Source organism: Ascaphus truei, chromosome 14 (assembly GCF_040206685.1).
Source record: "Ascaphus truei isolate aAscTru1 chromosome 14, aAscTru1.hap1, whole genome shotgun sequence".
NCBI lineage: Eukaryota > Metazoa > Chordata > Amphibia > Anura > Ascaphidae > Ascaphus > Ascaphus truei.
The window spans coordinates 37,714,037-37,736,697 of NC_134496.1; the positions used below are offsets into that span (position 1 = coordinate 37,714,037).

A 22,661-nucleotide genomic window follows, 5' to 3' on the forward strand; every position below is an offset into this window, starting at 1 on the left:
ACGTGACCCGCGCTGGCAGCTGGAACACCGGAGGGGGGGCGAGAAACACCCCGGCCACTACGTGACCCGCGCGGGCAGGGGGAACACCGGAGGGGGGGCGAGAAACACCCCGGCCACTACGTGACCCGCGCGGGCAGCGGGAACACCGGAGGGGGGGGGGGGGGCGAGAAACACCCCGGACAGTACAGTATGTGACCCGCGCGGACCGGAGGGGGGGGGGGAAGGAAAACCCCCGGCTTTTACAGTATGTTCCGACCCGTGCGGGCAGTGGGAGCACCGGAGAGAGGGGGAAGGATGTACAGTATCAGTGTCTATAGTATATAAATATTTAAAGTGCATTAAATTCCCCCCACCTGAAGAATCTGTCCAAACTCCTCCATGACCGGATCAGTAAATTGTAAATTATAGGAGCTGACACAATTATACAGGAGGATATGAGGAGGAGGAGGAGGAGGAGCAGCAGACACACACGCACTCAACCCCCTCCCCCCCATTACTTACCCGTGCAGAAAGGGCGGTTTGAAGTCCTGGCAACTCCATCCCACGTCACAGCCAATCAACTACGAATTTTTTTTTTTTACGAACAGGGGATTTTTTTTTTGCAGAGCAGGGGAAAGGTTACTGGCCACGAGCCAATATCCGATCGCAGCTGGCGAGTTGGCGACCGGGTTTGTCGAGCACTGAATATATTATATATATATATTCATTGTAACATCGCCGGAAGAAGAGATCAGTGTATCTCGAAAGCTCGCACAAATAAAAGCATTTCGTTAGCCACAGAACGGTATCATCTATTTATTTTTTGATTTTTGAAGCTCGGCTAACACGGTACTGATACCTCTACATGGATATGGATATATATATATATATATATATATATATATATATATATATATATATATATATATATACACAGTATATTGTGTATATATATATATATACACAGTATATTGTATATAACAATTCTAACTCTAATAAAAAAATCTCCCCTTCCCTCCAAAATGCATGCATTAGCATCCTGAACAGCAGCAATCCTTGCTATATCATTTATCTGTGTTCCCTTCATTTACTATATCCCATTTGACTCTAATTTACCCCATTTCTTGGAGTGAAATGTGCATGGTTTCTCCAAGCGACTCAATCAACTGAAACATTGGACTTGAAACAGGTCACATCATGTCACACTCTCCAGTAGGAGCATGGTCCTTCGGACATATTGAGCATTAGCAACATTCATGACTGTATTGCTGATTGTATAATTTCTTTGTGCTCTGTTCATTCATTATATCCCGGCTAAATCAAATCAATCCCTCTGAGTGCTGGAAAGTGGAATGCAGCAAACTGCAGGCTCTTACAGCACCATTCTTACAGAAACACAGGTATTCTGTGCTGGTGCTCATACGTTTTGCTCTTAATACTCCCGCATTTCTATGGCAAAGTCATGATTATGAGTTCCCATTAGCATTACTGCATTACCATGCTCCGTGTTAAAAAAAAAAGACCATGAAAACCTCACAGAACCAGAGCGCCCCAGACATTCTTGTATTGGGACCATGTGAGTATTGATCACAGAGGGATGACTCGATGTGAAGAATAGAAGAGGAAGTTCCCACTTTCCATTCCGAATGAATCCGTGGCTCATTGAGATCACCTCTAGGCACAAGTAAAAAGTATGCATGACATTCAGTGTACATCATAAATGTAAATACAGTCCCAGTATTAGTGACATTCACAGATTGTTTTATAAAAGCACCTTAAAGTGGCAATTTTTGTTGCAATTTCTTATTTTTTAACATAAGATTGAAGCTCGGGGTCTCAGGAGCTCAACCCCATTCATTTCAGCTCTGGAGTCCTCGGCTTCCAGATATACAGACTCAGTAGGAGGTGCCGGTATACGCTCGGCTAGCAGAGTTCACGTAATGATGGAGTTTCAAAGCTCCCGCGCACTGCAGGCCAATCGGAAGCCGTGACGTCATCAGGTTCAGCTTCCTATTGGCCCACGTGGCGCTGAAGCTTTAAACTTTGCAGAGATACCCGCCACCCCCTTTCGAGGCAAGTATCTCTGGAAGCAGGGAATCCACAGAGCTGAAATGAATGGGGTTCAGCTCAAGAGACTCCCTGCCCCTAACCTATGTTTAAAAAAAAAACCCAAGTCATAAAATGGATAACCAGTTTAAAGCACAAAACAATTGAAGGCATACCGTTTTATTATTGTTTTCTACATTAACAACACAGTATCGGTCATAGGACAAGCTAAGAGCAGCACTGCCATTGCATTTGCTACATGCCTTGAACATTGTAGATACATGCATGTCCATGGTGAATTGATAACATTGCCATTTAATATGTTTTCCACGTGGCACTGTATACAAAACAGATGCCTCTAAAAATGTGCGCTGTGGTTAACACCAAGAGTATTCCATAGTCATCCAAGACCTCTGTTCTATGTATTGATTACTCACTTCTAAGGGTAATGTGTTTATGGTATCCATCCGTACCTTTTACACTGTATTTCCTTTTGAAAACATGGAGGTAAATCATGGTCAAACTAGATTTGAAATGGCATTTCACCCCCTATGATAGATTCAAGTAAAATATGAAATTATGATACAGAAAGAATACCTTGAAGCATATTAGTGCTTTAAAAAGGCTGGAAATTTGGTTACTGCAAGGATTACCGCCACTACTTTTTCAGCCACTGGGGTAGATATAATTTATCATATTTACATGTTGATGGGGTAAATTATGGATTCACTCATCCCTTACAGGGCAATTTCTCTACTGGCTCAAAAGATTTGGTCTCTTCTTTAACTTACACCCAAGCTCCTAGACGTTTTGCACATGATATATGACTATACTAACTGTGGAGTTTTGTATATATATTTTTTTACACATTATTTTCAAGCATCCTAACCTCTTAAAGATACAAGTGTCACTACTCTTTCTCTTCGTCTTTTTTCCAAAAAGTTGTATTTGAACCTCTGGTGAAAATTGCCAGGCTTTCCAAGATAGAGATGGCTAAAGAAACATGCGTTGTGCGACTTTCTGCTTTTAGAAGGTGGTATTATTCAAGTTTGTTAGACCAAGAGTTTGCAAACTTTTTTGTTTGTGCCCCCCCTGCCTTCTCACAGCACCCCCCCCCCTTACCTTCTCTCCGGCATTGGCTGTGTCATATGACGTCACGGTGCCATGGCAACCCAGAGCCAGAAGCCACCGGAGAGCATTTAAGATGGAGTTACAGAACTCTTGCGCACTCCCCGGCATTTTACTTCAATGTTGTGGGGAAGAGCGCAGGGCTTCTGTAAGTGCCTCCCCTTCCCCTGATTTTTTTGCGCCCCCCAGTTTGTGCACCTCTGTGTTAGACTGAAGTGAGTATTATCATAAATGATCAGCTGTAATAATGTATTGATTGTCATACAAACTTCCCACAATCCCTTCTGGTTTTATTCCTAAAGTCCAATTTACAAGACAATAACTACTTGAGAATTAGAAGTAAAATACACACACAGAGTAGAATTGGAGCAATTGCCGACTAATTTTAAAGAGGCTAAAAATGTCATTTCATTAGGTCTCCCTGTACATACTTCTGAGGGAAAAGCATTCATCAAAATCTAAATTGGTATTCTTTCTGTAATTTATTACTCGTTACATGTGCCAATCCGGTTTGGTCGTTTTAAGAGATTTGCAACATGTTAATGGTATTTTAATAATGCAAATGTATTTGATATATGTGTGAGCAATGCAACATGCAAAGGCTGCTTGAGCTTATGTTGGCCTTGATACAAATCTCTGTTAAATTTAATAGAAACTGTGCATACTATACGCTAGAAATGGTCCATGGCATCAATTCTCATAACACATTCCACGCGGAAGTACACAGAATTCTTACGCAAAGCCTCACCAACCTAGCTGTAGGTTTAAGCTGTTGAGAATTGTTAAATCGGCAAATCATTCCAGAGAAACAATAAAAATGTCAACAAAAGCTATCATTATCGGAGGACTAAGCTGAAATGCCTCCTAGTGTGTTTCTTACCACTTAACGTATTCAGAAAATTATTAAAATGACATTTATTCTTTGCAGTTATAGAGAATGACATTTCTAATTTAAAACAATGTTGCATTTCTTACAAGATACAGTAGCTTCTAAACTTGTATTGATGATATTCATCAACTAAATTGTGTTACCAGGAGAGTGTTGCAAATCTGAAGACCACGTTTAGAAGCACCTTTGCTTTTATTTGTACTGCAATAAAATTATTCTGCTGCAAAGCAACCAAAAAAAAAAAAAGACATGAAGACATGTACACTGTGCAAGACAAAACATTCAGGGTTGTGTGTAAAGCTTAGAGCAGGGCTCTCAAACTGAGTCATCGGGGTCTGCAAACAGGCCAGCTTTTATGGATATCCCTGCTCCAGCACAGGATTGAACCACCTGTGCTGGAGCAGGATATCCATAAAACCTAGTCTGTTGGTGGCCCTTGAGGACTGAGTTTGAGATCCCTGGGGAATCCAAAATGATGGTGATTTTCACATATTTTAATTGTTCCCTTCTCCCTCCCTTTTCCTGTATGCTTTGTTTAGCAACTGTATTTCTTCTTGATAGCTGTCTCTCTCCATATGCTGCTTTTTACTGTTTTGCCTGTGAGCCTCAACGGTATCTGGAATTGAAATGTTAATGTCACTGTCCGTGTTGTTTGTGGGGATGAAGAGTGAATAGGAAGCAGTTTCTCCCAGATCACAAGAGACAAACCGATTCTCTTTCCGAGAGTAGCGGAGAGAGGGAGATCTAGCTTGAGTTGAAGACTGGCTTATATTGCTGATGATTGATACAGTGTCCATGGCTTCTTCATTTTCACAAATTTCAAGGACTTCTAAATGGATTTTTACATTTGTGTCAGGAAACTGAGTAGGAGAATCTTCCATGTTTGGCTCGTGGCCCACACTTTTTGACCGGTACACCTCAATCTTCTTGGACATAGGAGTTATCTTTTGTCCTTCACTGCTTACCTCATAGGTAGATAAGGAGAGGGTTTTCCCAGTGGGTGCATGGAGTGACACTGTCCCTTGGAAAGCACATAGTGGTATAGCTAATGCTCCTCCAGAACGCTGAAAAGGACAAGAGCGTCAGTAACAAAGTCAATCAATTCATTTTAAAGGTACTTTGGAGAAAAATGGTAACAATGAAAGTACTGTACATTGTATTCTGATCACTGTGCACCTTATACACTGTATGTACTATGGGTGTTATTTAGTCTATTAACATTGTAGCTAAATGACTGATAGTTGGTGTTAAAACGGCTTTTTACTTATAGGAACGTAGAAATGTTCTATTTGGCACATCCTTCTACCTAACGACCAGTGATGTTTTTAGGTGCCATGTGAGTGAATCTGAATTGGCTTCCTCTGTTGCTTTCACCTATGATATTTACAAGAAGATTGTTCCTAGACGTGTGCTATTTTCACATTGTCTAGATGCATTATGGGAAAAAATAAGGTATGTACTTCAGGTCCAGAGGGGGTTATATATTCAGTTCCAGGGGGGTTATAATGCCACAATTCAATTTCCTGGTGGCAACTCTGGCACTGAATAAGTGGATTTATATAATAGTGCCAAATATGGCCTTTGCTTGTTTGTCAGTGCTTAAGCGATAGTGGGATCATCTCATGTGTAATTGAGCTCCACCTCTAGCTTACCCTTTATTGAGGTGTAGTTTCTCTGCATTTTATACTTCTTTTTTTACCCGTTGCTGTTCAGGTTAAATTCTGCCATTTGAAATGAGGTACAACATACTGTAGGAGTGGAAATTATTCTATCATTTTACACATAATGGATTACACTAGCAGTCCAATTAAGGTATAATTTTGAGACTAGCCTGTGATGGCTTTGTTTAAAAAACAGGCATTTAGAGGTTAGTCTTATTACTCCTCTTAATTTATGATGTTATGTGCTAAGGACTGTCAAGTTAAAATGTTTCCGTACATCACATTTCTTTGCTGTACATCACCTTAACAGTATGTTCCCTCAAACGTTAATTATGCCTGTTTGTTTACTGGTGAGAACATTTCATATTAGCATGTCAATTTAACTAAGTATACTGCATGTTTGGATTGCATTGAGCCATTTAAGTGATCACTTAGGGATTTGTACTTTGTAGACATGTTTCTTCAATTTACTTGCCTTCACTACCTTATTGTTTTAATGATGTTCCCTCAATGTCACCAAATCCCATCGTGATGCATGTGTCTGTGCAGGTATGAAGCCCCCTGGCTTCCTTTAAAAGCAGACCACTTCCACTTCCTGGTTGACAGTTTAATGTTCCTTGTGGAGCACCCCTGAGATACCTGTGAGATAAGCTAACAGCTAGATTAGCTGCATGTGTGAGCAGTGAGCAGCTCAAAAGTAGGATGTGACAGTGATACTACCCATCAGCTGGTTTAGCTCACACTAATAGAGCTGTGGCCTAGAAAAAATGTGGTTGTGGGTTCTAGTCCTTTTGGGTTTGACACAGTTCCAGTCATTAGGTTGGTATTTTAGGCTTAGTAACTTTATATAGTTAGTATGGAAATCTTTTTAGGAATTGTGGGACAGTACTCATTTAAATATAGTTTGCATATACTTAGCATATCTCCCAGCCGGGTACCTCAGGTATGGTACATTTTTAGCAGAGGCATGTCTCCTTAATCTATTTGGAGGGACATTTGAGGGGACATATACACAACTGGCGACACTTATTTGAAATCTCCTCCTCTCCTCCTCTTCCTTCCTTCCCTCCTCCTCTTCCTGCCCTCCCCTCCCCTCTACCTCCCCTATCCATGTTTGGATTCTTAAAAAAAGATTGTTCTCTCTCTGAAGAAAATAATTCGCCTTTTTGAGCGTAATCCGCAGACCAAAAGAACCGGCGGATCCAAATCCACAAAAAAATTGCTCATCTCCAATCAGGACTTTCCAGTACTTGCCAGTGCTGGGGACATATTGATGGATAATTTGGTCTAGCCCAACATTGGCAGTTATGTTTTTATAAAAATGTATGTATCCCTGTGTTAGTACAAAGTAGGCACTATATATAAGCATAATAACCTCTTTGATATTAATGATGTTCCAATGTGCAATCACAGTGACAGTTATGTTGATCTGAGGAGAGTGGAAAGACTTGCTATTCGATTCAGATGTGCAAATGTTTTCAAATTTTCTTTGCAAAAGTTATTGCAGTTTTTCCTTAATTTATTTTTTTATTTTTATATACATGTCACATTGCTCAGAAAGTTTCCGAAATGCCACATTATTACCAGTTTACAGTGAAATGTTTGTGACGTTTGACAGGGTTCTGTAAAAATGGCAGTATATAAAGGGCCATGTGACTTTTTTTGTATTGGAATTTGCGATGAACATTTCACTTTTAATGTGTGGCAAAAAATAGTTTGCGAAGTTTGATGTTTTTGTCCCGAAAAACTTCACAAGCTTTGCCTGGTTCGTAAACTTGAGCAAACGTTTCTCACATCTTTATTAATTAACAATGTTACTTCGGATGTCAGCAGAACTCAAATAAAGAACTCGGGAAACACATATGCTTTCCCTGCACTCTTTGGCAGAGACGTGACATTTGTACTGGACTTTGCGAATATAGTTGAAGTGACCCCTTTTTGCAAACTTTGAAATGTCAAATTTTTTAAAAGCTTGAAAGGAGTTTGTCCCCAAAAACCTTTGACAGACAATATTTGTTAGGTACCAAGTAACTTATATTCCTCCCTGTAGGGTGGATTCCCTGTTGCATAGTGCGACAGGAGTATCCTGTCCACACAGACTGATACAGCACTAAAAAGGTTAATCCCAAAGCAGGCTATCTGGATTAATATCCTCAGCTCAGTCGTTGGGTGTATAAAAACCCCACACTGACTACAGACATCTCTAGCACAGGGAGAGTCTGTGCTGCCAGAGAGATCCCGGGGGGAAGAGAGACTCTGTTCCAGGCAATATCGGTCCCTGGAATCTGCCAGAGGTAACCCCCACAGACACCACCACAGACCCTGGACTGACATGGAGAGCACCCTGCCTACAGCTACCCCTCTTTGGACTTCTGACACAAGCTTGGTAAAAGGCACAGCCTTCCAGCCCGCAGATAGGGACTGCTGAAGTTAGTCAGTCCCTTGCATGGTGTTAGGCCCGGTTATTGTTTTCTGTTCTAATTTGTTTTCTGTTTAAAGCTGCTTGCTAATAAACCCTAACGTTTATTTTCACCTAAAACCGTCTCCAGTGAGTTACACTCTACGCACATGTCCTACACTCCCCAAACACCCCTCTATACAATAAGTGGAGTGATACCTGTGAACACATCTGAGAAATATGGTAATTAGGATATGCAAAGTATATTCAAATGATCCAAAACTCTCTCTCCAGTACTATTTTTTGGGGGTATTATTTCGTTTGAAGAAAATCAAATTTCGTTCGAACTGAAGTGATATCAACTGAACAGCAAAAATGCAGGGGGGAGAGAAGGTGATAAACGCCAGGTTTTTCAAGCTGTGTCTGTATTATCTTGACTAAATTAACCCTGTCCACACAGGCTTAGTGGACAGGAGCAGTTAGGGGGAAGTATGTTAAGGGGACTTTTTGCAGGTCTGCCTTTGGTGTGACTTGTTTGATCTCATCTCAAAGGGAGCCCTGAGGCGCCATGGGTGAGCACCATCTGTATAATAATTGATCACTATTCTCACAAATGTCCATCTGATCTAAAGTAGATGTTTTTCTAACACTTTCCCATATATAATACCAAGCTCTTTCATCTAACTACTCAGTAAGTTCCTTCTTCAAAATATCTTATTGCCAGCCTTAGAACAGTTCTAGGGATGTAAAGATGTAAAGAATACAATACATCACAACACAAAGCTATTCCAGTTGGTTTCAGTGGTGAAATAATGATTAAATTTGCAGGGAAACCTGACAAATAATGAAGAACCTGCAATAAATCCTGCAGGTTTTTTTTATAATTGTATTCTAATGAATTGTCATACTGTACATTAAATATGTTTGGTTATTTGTAGAGATGGGCAATTTTTCAAAAATTTCAGTCCCAAAAAAGACAAATCCGCAAGTTCAGAATTGTTATTTTAGAAAGCAATCCGAAATCTGGGGCCGGATTATTAAACAATCCAGACATAGATTAATCTATGGGATCTCTCTGTTTCTGTGGATTGATTAATAATTAATAATTGATTAAAAGGATATCTTCTCTCTATCCTTTTTGTGTCTAAAGCCCTTAAACCTTTCTCAATGTTTGCCACTCACCTCTCAAATGCCCTTCCCTTCAATATCCGACTAGCACCCTCTCTATCCAGAATTAAGACCCATCTTAAAACCCACCTCCTTAACGAATGATATGAGTAGCTCCGTGGCTGATACTATACACCTCATACATTGCCCTTGACCCCTGGCAAACACACTTACCAGAACACCATCCTACTGTCTCTGTACGTTCTTTCTACTTACCACTTAGATTGTAAGATCTTCGGGTCAGGGACTCGCTTTTCTAAATGTTACTTTTATGTCTGAAGAGCTTCTTCCCATTATGTGTTATTTGTATTTGTTATTTATATGATTATGTCACGAGTATTACTGCTGTGAAGCGCTATGTACATTAATGGTGCTATATAAATAAAGATATACATGCATACATACATTGTGGAATCCGAGGATTGGATTCTTAAAAGTCCGGATTGTAGCCAATGGCGGATTTGGATTGATCTGCACAGATTGTTTAGTGCCCAATCCGCAGACAGATTTTGATTGACTGGTCACAAAATAGATTTGAACTGGTTCCCCCATTTCTAGTTATTTCTGTGTTTGTAGCTACTTATCATGTTTCAACTCTCCCATATTTGATACTGTGTATAGTAATTTTGGAGGCAAAAGGTACTGGATAACTGAGAAAACCTACAGAGCGGGAGATCTGTGACACATTTTAATTTAATATAAAAATGATCACGCCTTTATATTGAAATTATTTCATAGAAGTAGTTGAAAAGTAAAATGATGGGAAATGATGGATTACATGTCCAGAAAGATTGTTTTTCTTCTGAAATGTCAACCACATGGCTGATTTTTTTTTAGAATTCCTGGTCTGTGTTTTTGTACAAGTCATGCTGCTCAAACTTCCTATTTTTTAAATTAAACATATCATATGCTGACGATTGTACGTTTGGGCTATTTCTGTGAACTGTGTGGAATTCTGTCATTATGTCACCACAGGGCTTCTCATTTGTTCTCAATCAATATGACAGCCTGTCTAGAATAGCTTTTGGCTATTATGTCTTTTATGAACTATGACACTATTTTCACCAGAGGACCATATGTACCAGTGCATTCATTTTTAACAAGCGCATAGATTCTAATATCAAAAGTAACAATGCAATGTAACATAACTTGGCTTTATCGTTTTGCTGGCTCTATGGGCATAGGATCCATTATGTTACCAAGTTTTCATCTGATCTGCCGTGTGAAATACAGAAATTAACAGAATGCATTTTTGTGTAAAATGCAAGCAGGCAGTGTTCCAATAGTTACAATTGGCCTGATATGAATATAGATCAGCATAAAAGATTGCTATTGAGCTCCTGATTTTTCCAAGTAGTTCCAAGCCAGATCTAGAAAACACATTCCCATTGAAAAAATTATTTTGACGGGTTCAAACTGAACAAATGGCAGTCATGTTTCCAAAGTAGCTATATATGTGTGGTTTAACCTCAACTCTGCCGTAATATTGTCCCCTTTCTTTATTGACTATTGGAATTAGAAGGAGGAGCATGTTTGAAGTAATTTACTTTATCATTGGAGTTGAGCAAACATACCCCCTCCCTATTCAGAGTATGTATGTGTCATATATATATATATATATATATATATATATATATATATATATATATATATATATATATATATATATATATACATATATACATATATATATATATATATATACATATATACATATATACATATATACATATATACATATATACATATATACATACATACATACGCACACCTCACTCAAGTACTGGCATAATATCAGTGCATGTACGTACCATAAATAATAATCAAGATTAATACTGTACATTACCCAGACTAAAGGTATAGAGAGTGGATACAACACAACCATGTAAGAAGTGGCGTAGCTAGAGATGCACGGGCCCCCAGGCAAAAATTTTTCCAGGGCCCCATTAATATTAATACTGAGTGATTTATTTCTCCCTCCCCCATCCTCTCCCTGATCCTCACTCTCATCATCCCTCCTCATCCCTCCTCTGCATCATCACTCCCCTTCATAATCATCATCTCTCCCTCTCCTCATCTCTCCCCCTCATCCCCTCCTCCCCTCTCCCTCTCCTCATCATCTTTCCTTCTCCTCCTCTCTCCCTCACCATCACCTCCCCCCCACTGTATCCCCTCTCTTCTTCCCACCATCATCACCTCTCGCCCCTACCCACCATCATCATCTCTCTCCCCCACCCCACCACCACCTCTCCCCACCATCACCACCTCTCCCCCCCACCATCATCATCACTTCTCCTTCCCCCACCATCACCTCTCTCCCCAACCATCATCACCTCTCTCCTCCCCACCATCACTTCTCTCTCCTCCCACCATCACATCACCTCTCCATCCCCCCACCATCACACCACCTCTCCATCCCCCCACCACCATCACCTCTCTCTCCCCATCACCTATCTCCTCCCCACCTCTCTCTTCCCCCACCATCACACCTCTCTCCTCCCCACCATCCTCACCTCTCTCTCCCCCTCACCATCACTTCTCTCTCCCCATCATCATCATCACCTCTCTCTCCCCCATCATCATCACTTCTCTCTCCCCCTCACCATCACTTCTCTCTCCCCCATCATCATCTCTCCCCCCCACCATCATCCCCACTCTCTCCCCACCATCATCACCTCTCTCCCCTCCACCACCATCTTCACCTCTCTCTCCCCCACCATCATCACCTCTCTCCCCCATGCCTGCCTGTGGGTGGTGCCGCATTAAACAGGAGGACAAGCCGGCAGAGGAATCAGCGGCTGTTACACAGCAGAGCAGGACAGCAGGGGAGGAGCGCACTCTAGTCTGACCCAGAAGTCTTTCTTACTTCTGGTGCCTGCTGCTAGAGCATGCTCCTCCACTGTTGTCCTGCTCTGCTGTGTAACGGCTGCTGATTCCTCTGCCGGCTTATCCTCTGTTTAACGCAGGGGGCCCACCACCGCATACCATCTCCCCCACCTGTCTGGGGAGAGCGGGCCCCCAAAGAGCATGAGCCCCTAGGCTTTGCCGGGGCTATAGCTACGCCCCTGCTAGTAATAATCAAATTATAGCTTAAAAGATACAGGTGACTTGTATGTTTTAATACACATAATTTGATTATTACTTGCATTGTAATTATTGGGGGTGGCGGGAGGGGTTCACTTCATTTACGCTTAGTCAGCCAGTCTAAATTTGGGCCTAGTTGTTAGGCATCTCTTATAGTTTGTGGGAATATATGCTGCCTGTGCACCCACTGTAATAAATCACATGTACTGTATTTCCCCACTGGAACCATTTCTGTGTTGCTACTCGGAGTGGTTTAATTGGCCTTAAAACCAGGCATGGTTCCAACAGTTGTACATTATTGAAGGCCTCTAAAATATTCTCTTCGTCTTTTCTATGTAGAAGAAGCTTAAGAAGTTGTAAGTCAAATGAATTACTTTTCTTAATTGCAGCATGTTCATTTTCTGGCAGTATCCTGAACATGAAATAATACCACTATAAATTACCAATGTCATCTTAATGTCTAATATTGCAGGCATTGAAACAGACAGATAAATATTCATGGGTGACAGCCACAGCATAATTGCTCAATTTTTGGTAACATATTTAATACGTAATGTTAAGACTGAATAGAGGTCACTGTTTGTGTTGAACTTTCCTTATGAATACATATTCACAGTCAGAAATCACTACCTATTTTCCAAACTGCTAGAACATTGTGTAGCAAAACAGTACAACTATACACTTATTGATTTGGTCAATATATGAGGAACCTGTACTTACAGTAGTAGTTTGTAGTTTTATAAATGATAATCCCAATGCGATACCATGAAGGTAACATGCACAATATTTCCCTCACTGGAAAAAGTTTGATGATATGAATTTAAATAATTGTGACTGTGGAGGTTATCCATTAAAGCAGGGGTGCGCAAAGTGGGGGGCGTAAGATTTTTCAGGGGTGGGCGCGGCGGTTGCGGAGGCCCCACTCTGTTCCCCATGGAATTTTAAATTAAATGCCTGCGGATCGCGTGAGGCCTCTGCAATGTCTCCTACCTTGTCTATGGCGACACGTCGCGTGACTCCGCGACGTCATTTGACACCGAATACAAGGAGAGGGGCGCGAGCCGGTGAGTAGAGCAGAGAGGGGTACGCAGGAGGAAAAGTTTGCGCACCCCTGCATTTAAGTGTGATAGTTTAGAATCGGCACTACGTAGCAGAAACTCTCATTAAGCTGAAATTGGAATTTTTGTGAGAGTGCCAGTGATGGAAGGGAGCTCAGGGACCAGCATATTAAAGGTTAAGCCCAATCTCTGGCCCCTGCTCATCTTTCCCTGTGGCACATCCAGTCGAAAGACCCTAGAGCTAACCTGTTTAAATGTACTTTGGAGCCCCTTACATACCCTGTAACCGTGTATTTTTTATTCCTGAGAGATGTACTGTTATAAATGGTAAAAATGTACTGGTTGTGTTCCCCCCAAACATGCAGGGCTGATATTCCTTTATGCAGCCTGCATGTCCAGGAAACCGGTGTAACGCCCGGTGAGAAGGGGCAGTGTTTGTTTATTTATTTATAAAATGTTTTACCAGGAAGTAATACATTGAGAGTTGCCTCTCGTTTTCAAGTATGTCCTGGGCACAGAATTATGATGACAGATACATGGTTACATGCAGTACGAGAACAGGGTTATACTGTACATTAAATATGAAGACATTGCATGCACACTTAAAGATAATATATATTATAGGCATATGTAACAGTTACAGACCACATTAAAATGTGAGTCAGTTTTAGTTTTGAAAGAATTTAGACTGGTGGTGGTTTTGAGAGTCTCAGGTAGATTGTTCCAGTTGCGAGGTGCACGGTAAGAGTAGGAGAAGCAGCTGGAGACTTTGTTGAACCTTAGGACCATGAAAAGCACCTTGGAGCCAGATCTCAGGTGTGGTGTGGGAAGTGGAGGGAAAGGGAGGATGGTCGGTCCTCATGTCTGGGGGTCATTGTTCCGGAAAGCACAGCCTTTGTCTACCTTCAGACACAAAAGCCATCTTGGCGCTAGGTATCTGGCCGGCTACGGGAACAGTTGCTGGACAAGCGTCGGTAGGTGCTGCTCTGAGCCCGCCCTGTGGTATTTCTACATTAACACACATCTACATCTTTCTGCATTAACACACCACTGGCCCAGATGAGCCCTCACACTGTGCTTGGTCCATTTACAGCATCCATGCTGTGATTGGTCGCCACACCATTTCCCATGCTTTTCAATGGAAGCATGGAACTATGTATAGGGGAGCTGATGTCAGGTGTTTATTCTGACGCTGGCCTGAAAGCCGACTAAGCGGGATGGTCCAAGGGTTTTGACGGAGACACCCAGAATGAGGCTTGAGGCCGAACAGGAAATTTGAACCCGCTTTTATGCCTTGGGACTTGTATGCTGCCAGAGACGCAGAGAGCAGGACTTTTGAGCTGGATTTTCAAAAGTGCTTGCTCGCGAATAGCACAACCGAGGTCTGGACAATCCCTACCCCTACGGAGTGTGGCAGCAACACCCAGGTAAGCCTTTGAACTGACACCTGGCCTCAACCCGGGGTTGAGTGCTGGTCTTCCGTGACAGTGTCTGTCATTATTGCACTTTTACAGATAAAAAGGGGAAACAGTGGCGCTCCCTAAGAGAATAGCTAAATCAGGTGTAAGCCCCTGGAAGGGCGTAAATAAGGAAAAGGTGAAGACAAGGCTCAAAGCATGCAAATGAACAAATATCAAAAATTAATACTGGCCCTGATGGTACTGCTGCTCAATCAATAGGATCGTCCCCTGATCCTTGGTGGATATGTAGATAGAGTCGAGATGAGCGCATGTAGAAGGAAACAACAGAGTGTATAATAAATATATACAAAGAAGCAATGTGCGAGAACAATGGGTGGGAGGTAGTAATATAAGGCTATGGGTACTCACACGGGCATATGTGAGCGAAATCCCTCAGTCTCTGTATGGAAGTGTTTGGTGTACTCTCTGTTACTACAGGTTATGACACGGCTCGTACGACTACCCCCTTTGGCTCTCGACTTTGGCTCTCCTTGGACTACGTATTCTCTGGCATCTCACGATCACGGCTTGGACTTCAACCTTCCTCATCGCTCCACTCCCTGACCTCGGCAAGGCAATCACTATTCTTCTCCTATACCCTATTCCCTATTCCTATGAGAATCAGCACACGGCCATAAGAAGTACTAGGAGCAGCAAAGAGGACTACACCAAGTGATTCAATCCACACATGCCAGTACTTGTTCCAGCAGATGAGTCCACTCTATGACCAGAGTGAGAACCTTCAAGACAACGCTGAGGGATTTCGCTCACATATGCCCGTGTGAGTACCCATAGCCTTATATTACTATCTCCCACGCTATTGTTCTTGCATATTGCTTCTTTGTATATATTTATTATACACTCTGTAAGTCTCTGTTGTTTCCTTCTACATGCGCTCATCTCCACTCTATCTACTTTTACAGATAACCCAGAGTGTGAAAACTCTGGATCAATATAAATGTCATAGTAGAAGTACCTCTCCCAGTTTCAATTTAGCAAAATGTTAAGTTTGATGCACTCGTGTTTTTTTTTTAACCTAGACTATTATTTGACTATGATGCCTACAGCCAGACATCAATCTTTCTGCTCCACCAAGGCTTTGGATAATCCTTGAAATTTGACCCTTTTGTTTGCTTCTCCGTTTTCTATTAATAGCCTCTCATCCGCCACACTTTGATTAAACCATTTTAGGCTTTATTAGACTTCTTAGCAAACTGACTTTTCCTTTTGATTTGAGGCTGAAGTCCTTGATGAAAAAGCTTTTAGGTTTGCTGTTGTCATGGTGGAACTCTGCCTGAAGATTTTGTGACCTCGAATAGAAGCTTTTACTTACAGTAAAAGTGTGTCGAGTAAACAAAAATGAATGTTGCTTAATGGTTTCATTTCAACAGATGATTAGATGACTAGATGGGTTACTACACTCCATTTCCCCCCATGATGTAATGAAAACCTATTGCAGAATTAAACAGGACAGAGTCCCTATTAACTTGACCTAAATCATTTGGAGATAAAAATATAGGTGATCCGCTACTGTGAAGCTCTTGGGGATTGGGATCTTTGAGTGCAATATTATTTAGTAACATGGGTGTGAATTATCAGCCATATAACGCACAATTTTATTGTGTAATTTTATATATTTGTTGTATAATTTATAACATGCACATTTTTATGGCTGTTTCAGAATTTTATTTATTTGCTTAGAACATGAAGGAAGGAAGGAGCACAACTATCCCCATCCAAAGTGCAAGGAATGAAATAGGGCAACTCCAAGTACCATAAAAACAAAGTGTTTATTAATTAATCAGCTTTAGAATGGGGTAGGAGAACGCACCAACGTGTTTCGTCCCGCAGGACTTTCTCATGGTGCGGGATGAAACGGTGCGTTCTCCTACCCCATTGTAAAGCTGATTAATTAATAAACACTTCGTTTTATGGTACTTGGAGTTGCCCTATTTCATTCCATGCACTTTGGATGTGGATAGCTGTGCTCCTTCCATCCTTCATCTTCCGATCTACATCTCTGAGGACTGCACGCTGAAGAATTCATCCCACTTGGAACTTACACAGTCAGGTATAGGACACTAGCCCTGTTATTATTACCTTTCTAGTGTGGGATTGCTTATTGTTTTTATCCCATGGGTGAATAATGTCTCTATAGGACCATTAGATGTGTCAGCTGTGTGGGCACCACTAGGTCTCCTTTTTCCCCCTGGGATGAACATCTCTGTTATTTATACAGTGGTTCTGAAATTTGGATTCATTTGAATGGACTTATACTTCTGATGAGCTTATTTTGTGATGCACCAACTTACCACATATCTATTTATATGCTTAACCTCTACAGTGTGTGGCCTGTGCGAGGTACCACACAGGAATGCCCTTACGTGTTTTGTGACCCACAGTTTCTTCATCCCTCTGATGAAATGACCTGCAACGCAAAATTCCTGTGTAGTACCTCTCCATGTGCTTTGGTGTATGTCACTTTTATCTGACTTGCAATACAGAATATGATTTTACTTAGATAGACCGGATTTCCGTTCCATTTTCTTCAATTGTGTTATGGAGCTATTGGCGACTGCTGAAGTGCTGATCAATGCAAATATACGGTTAGTCTTATAAGGTCTCGATAAGAGCTGCTATTTCTTTTATGTTGGACTATATTTACCAAGGTGTGAAATACAATTTTTATTTTTCATCATAATTCACTTGAATGACCATGAACGAGTAATAATAGATTTGCACTGTAAATATACTCCTAATTTACCAATATTCCAACAAAACCATTTCTGCTTTTTCACTTGCATGAGTATTTAGCGGTGGGATGTAGACTCTCCAATGGAGTACTGGTAGACATTGAAAGGTTGAGAAGGTAATACATATAACTTGCTTATTTTCACAGACAAAAAGAGTTGAAAAAAAAAAGAGAAGGGTGCACCAGAGGTTAGAAAACTATTAAATATTTTAATAAAGGTAAGTTGGCATAACTTACATGTTAAAATGGATTCAAGCAGTTCTCAGGGTGTTTCAGTACCGATAAGCATTGTTGTCCGTAGATGTTATGCAGAAAACGGATTTGGAACTCAGGACCCCCCAGAGAAGCAAAAAACGCTGCCCTGGGATCAGTTCCAGATCCCCTTTCTGCTTAACATCTATGGACAGCGACGCTCATCACTCTGCCTGAGGACAGTTTGGGCACATTGAAGCGACTGCCTAACTAAGAAGAAGCTGCAAGGAGAGTTGCATCTAATTTCACCATTGCCGTTTATTCATTGCGCGGATGAACTTTACCCGAGTTTCGCAGACCGTATCATACCCACATGCTTGGACTGAGTGCACACCTGCTAACTAATTCCAGCATGTGATTATGCTCCACGCCGGCCTTTCTGCAGAACTTCTCTTCACTTCCTTTTACTAGAATTGCCAACAGTACAGCAAACAGAAAACCTAATCAGGACAGGAGCATTATAACTCTGTTAACCTGGAATTACTTGGCAGGTACGTAAATGTATATTTTCGGTGCGTTTTTGCATGCACACTGTCATACTTGAGTCCTCTTATCCTTTGGCCCCTTTGGCTGCACAGGGGGTTAAGTACTGTAAATGATCGGCGCACTGGAAATGGTTGTGTATTTTCCATGAATGGGAGAATAGAAAGCAGGAAATGTTTCCTCAAAGTACAAAATGCAGCTTTAATAAGTTATATACCTTATTTCTACGTCTATTATATTTGTTAATATGATCTATTGACTGGTAATATAGTTTTCACGAATATTTATAAGTATAAAGCAGGCAAAGAAGGGTGGGTCGCCGTTATGGTCCTTTCTTCCATGTAGTAATAAAGGAGGGAGAGGGAGTGGCTCAGTGAGTAAAGACACTGACTGGCACTGAGTTTGAAGCAGGGGAACCTGGTTGGCTCCTTGGCTCCTTGTGACCTTGGGCAAGTCACTTTGCCACAGACACCAAAATATAAATTGTAAGCTCCACGGGGCAGGGACCTGTGCCTGCAAAATGTCTGTAAAGCGCTACGTAAAACTAGCAGCGCTATACATGCTATTATGAGGAAGTAAGGGGTATGATACCTGTTATTGGATGAACAAGTAGTTATGTTACAAGCTTTTGAAGCTCTCAGGTTTCTTCATCGGGTATCAGATACACGTGTAGTTTTATCATACCACCTACTCCTCTCCCTTCTTTGTTACTACTAAGTATAAAACAGAATCTAACACGGGTGTGTACGTGTCCAAGACCAGCTGCAAAGAATGTGTACTGTTATAAATATTCAAATAGCATGAATAAAATGTCTTTACTTCAGCAAACTATCTGAACCCATTGTATAGTACTTAATAATTCAATAAGCAAGCATGAAAAAATGAACATAGAGCCAATTCTTTGCTGCTTATTATGTTTCAATTTTTTACTTGCTACCACTAGACATTTATCGAATTCACATTCACAAAGATAAATAATCATACCAGCTCTATCTATCTATATATCCATATATAGATAGATCTATATATAGAGATATAGATATATCTCTATATATAGATCGAGAAACAAAGAAGTCCAGAGCAACATCCAATGTGACAAAAATACACAGTGAAATACCTGTATATCTCTTGAAAAAAAGGGTAATTTAGTTAACCCTTTGGCCAAAGTGTATAAGCCTGCGAGCCACTTTCAAGGCATGACCATAATATTGCAGTTCCTAAACACTAACTGATTAAAATCCCTATTTACCTCTATAATTAGGGGAAGGATGGTCCTGGCATTGAACCGGTCATAACCAGCAGCATGAAAGGAATACCTGCTTACTTGGACAGTGGGGAGGGGCGAGCTTTAAATCCTGGGTGGGAGGAGCCACTAACCTCCAAAACAGCTGAGATTCTTTGCTAGTTGTTGTAAGAAAATTATGTTTCACCAAGATAAATAATAATACCAACTCTATCTATTTATCTATCTATCTATATATCTATATATATATATTTTTTTTAAATATGATTTTGTCAACATATCTGTAGGTCTGTCACACCACACAAAACCCAGAGTATGTTAAATGAATCCGTTGCTTTGTGTGTTCCTTTAACATATGCAAAGCAGACAGCGTGTCTTTTTCAGATACAATGCGTGGGCAAACTTTTTTCAAGGACTAATTTTAGAAACCATTTCAAAAGTCGTCCCTGGGTATAATTAAAATAAATATGTTGGCAACTGTTAAGAGCAACAACCTACAAATGTATTTATCTCGCCTTCATTTTACATAAAAGAAAATACTGTAACTTAAGGCAGTGGTTGAAATATACCTTGGCATGTAATGTACTTAAAGAGGCAATCCAGAATAGCGATTTTTTAAACATAGGGTTGAAGCAGGGGTTTTCCGGAGCCGAACCCCATTAATTTCAGCGCTGGGGACCTCCTGCTTCCTAAGATACCCCCATAGGGGCTGCAGGTAGCTGCTCTGCTCGGCTAGCAAGGTTCACGTAATCGCGGCCCAATAAGTTGTGACATCATCAGGTTCAGCGGCCTATATTGACCCACATGTCGTGGAGATTTAAACTTTGCTGAGATACCCACACCCGCTTTGGAGGTCTGTATCACTGAAAGCAGGGGGTCCACGAAGCTGAAATTAATGGGTGTGAGCTCCGGAGACCCACTGCTTCAACCCTATGTTAAAAATAAAATAGAAATAAAAACCTGTATGAATTGCTCCTTTAAAACTACAGCGTACATAATTAATAATAAATGGCCATTCATAAATGCCACTTTTTTTCACTTGAGAAGGACCTATGGGTCGAAACGTTGTGTATTGGCTGTAATAAATTAGGTTAAGTAAAATCCGAAAAGTGCCTTGTGTTGCTTCTCCATACTATGTTCATTGGATTAACTGCAGGCTATTCTTCAAACACAGGAGCCCCGGTAACTGTATTGCTGTGATTTCTTACTTGTGGTGTGCAGCATTTGTCTATATTTTTGTATTCATAAATCAGTACGTAAGAAATAACCGTGTGTTAAATAAATCGTGACGTTGTGACACTGAAACTGTTTCTGTAGCTTCAACCTATTTCTTAGGCTCTGGCCATAGTGCAGGCGACAGATAGGAAATAGGTTCGCGTGGCTGTCGCTGAGCGATCTGTGTCCTCCGTTGACGCGCGCCATGGAGAGGTGTGGTCGTGACGTCACCAGGCTGAACAATTGAACTTTGCCCTCATTTGTTCAAACGCCTCACGTGATGTGGCCGTCGTGCAAAAAATCAAATGGATTTGTCTCCTCCAAATCCTGCCGTGTCACATCACGTGCAGTATGGCTGGACTGGTGCACGTAATGAATTTATTCATGCCACACGCACTCTGGCCGCAGCCTAACATACAGTGGCTACAATTATAGAAGGACTCTGGCCCATATTTACCAAAATCAGTTCAGTTTGCCATGACTGTGACATCAATGAGATGTATAATTTTTGAATTGCATCAAAGACAGGATTTGGAAATGTGTCACTTTGTATTGTATGTTTGTATTACATCCTAATACCAAAAAAATACTTTTGTATATTTGGTACTTGCTGTGATGAGTGGAATCTCATAAAATGGCATGTTTTGACCTAGTTCCTTACACAATTGTGGAAAACTCCCTGTGGTTTTAGAGTAACAGATTTTATTAGTAATACACAACAATGTAAAGCTGGCCTGTCTCCCAACAATGGAGAGGAATATATTTTAGTGCAATATATTGCCTGAAGAAGTACACGCTTTATGGACGGAGTGAAAAGAGGGAAATATGCCAGAAGGGGATATTTTGTTAAATTGTATTTAACTTGCTGGCAGGCAATGAAAAAAGAAATGACTGATATTGGTGAAGCTCAACTGCCCTTTGTGTTGAATATAAGTATTTATTGTAATTCCTTTGTTACTCATTGACCATACAGTACTTGACAAGACTGAATTGCTGTACAATTCTATTCAGTTTCGAATGATTTTGTGGACAGAGTCACTCTTTTCCACAGCTGTATTTTCTTTTCCTTTTTACATTTTCCCCCTTTTTTTCCAATAACTACTAAATTAATAGTGATAGAAACATAGTAAAGAGATTTGGGTGTTTATAACAAGCAGGTCATATTAATGCTATTTCCACTCCAAAATGACCTCAATTACATGTTTCCTACCAAGCATAAACTTGTTTCCAGCTCCAAGCATTTGATACATGTATCTGCGGAACACTAATTAACACCAACTCGGAGTTAGCGGTTACATTCATGCACAAACACTGGAAAGAAATGACAGCTTGGCATGCTTAATTTGCACAAGCCGAATAAATAAATTGTCCCCCCTAATTTCTTGTGTTGCTTCATATCTCTACTTAACATACTCTTAACTTGAGTCAAATATGATCCAATGCAATTTGATAGAAGTGTAATTGACATGATCCACTATGCTGCTGGAGAGGACATAAATGACCACCGGCGCATCGTCGCCATTCATCCTGCTGCCGACTGCTTCGCTGCTAAAGTAAGCCGCTATGTTTTACCCTTAGCCTAAAAACCCCTACCCTGAGCCCTTACCCTAATTATTAAACCTCTTTAAATTAACCCCTTCCCTAACCACTAAAAACACTTAAATTGACCCCCTACCATAACCAGTAATAAAAGTTACTTTAGAAGCAGCCAGCAGTGGAGGTTCCAGCGGGTCCCTCTGTGGTCAGATGCCAGTGGTCATTTGGTCACGGCGAAACGGCCATGACCGAATGCTCCAGTCTGTGCTTTAGGTGTCAGCAATGCATTGCTTTGCAGCAGCAACAAGAT

The 22,661-nt window shown here is 41.0% G+C and overlaps 1 protein-coding gene across 1 annotated transcript in view; it reads right to left on the bottom strand.

The window, feature by feature from the left end:
- Window positions 1-3,152: 3,152 nt before the first annotated feature.
- Window positions 3,153-22,661, bottom strand: part of GPR149 (G protein-coupled receptor 149) — a 37,471-nt gene continuing 17,962 nt past the window's right edge. The window contains exon 4 of the mRNA XM_075570509.1: window positions 3,153-5,106. Coding sequence (XP_075426624.1) covers window positions 4,537-5,106 — 570 coding nt within the window. The 3' untranslated portion in view covers window positions 3,153-4,536. The remainder of the gene's footprint in view (window positions 5,107-22,661) is intronic.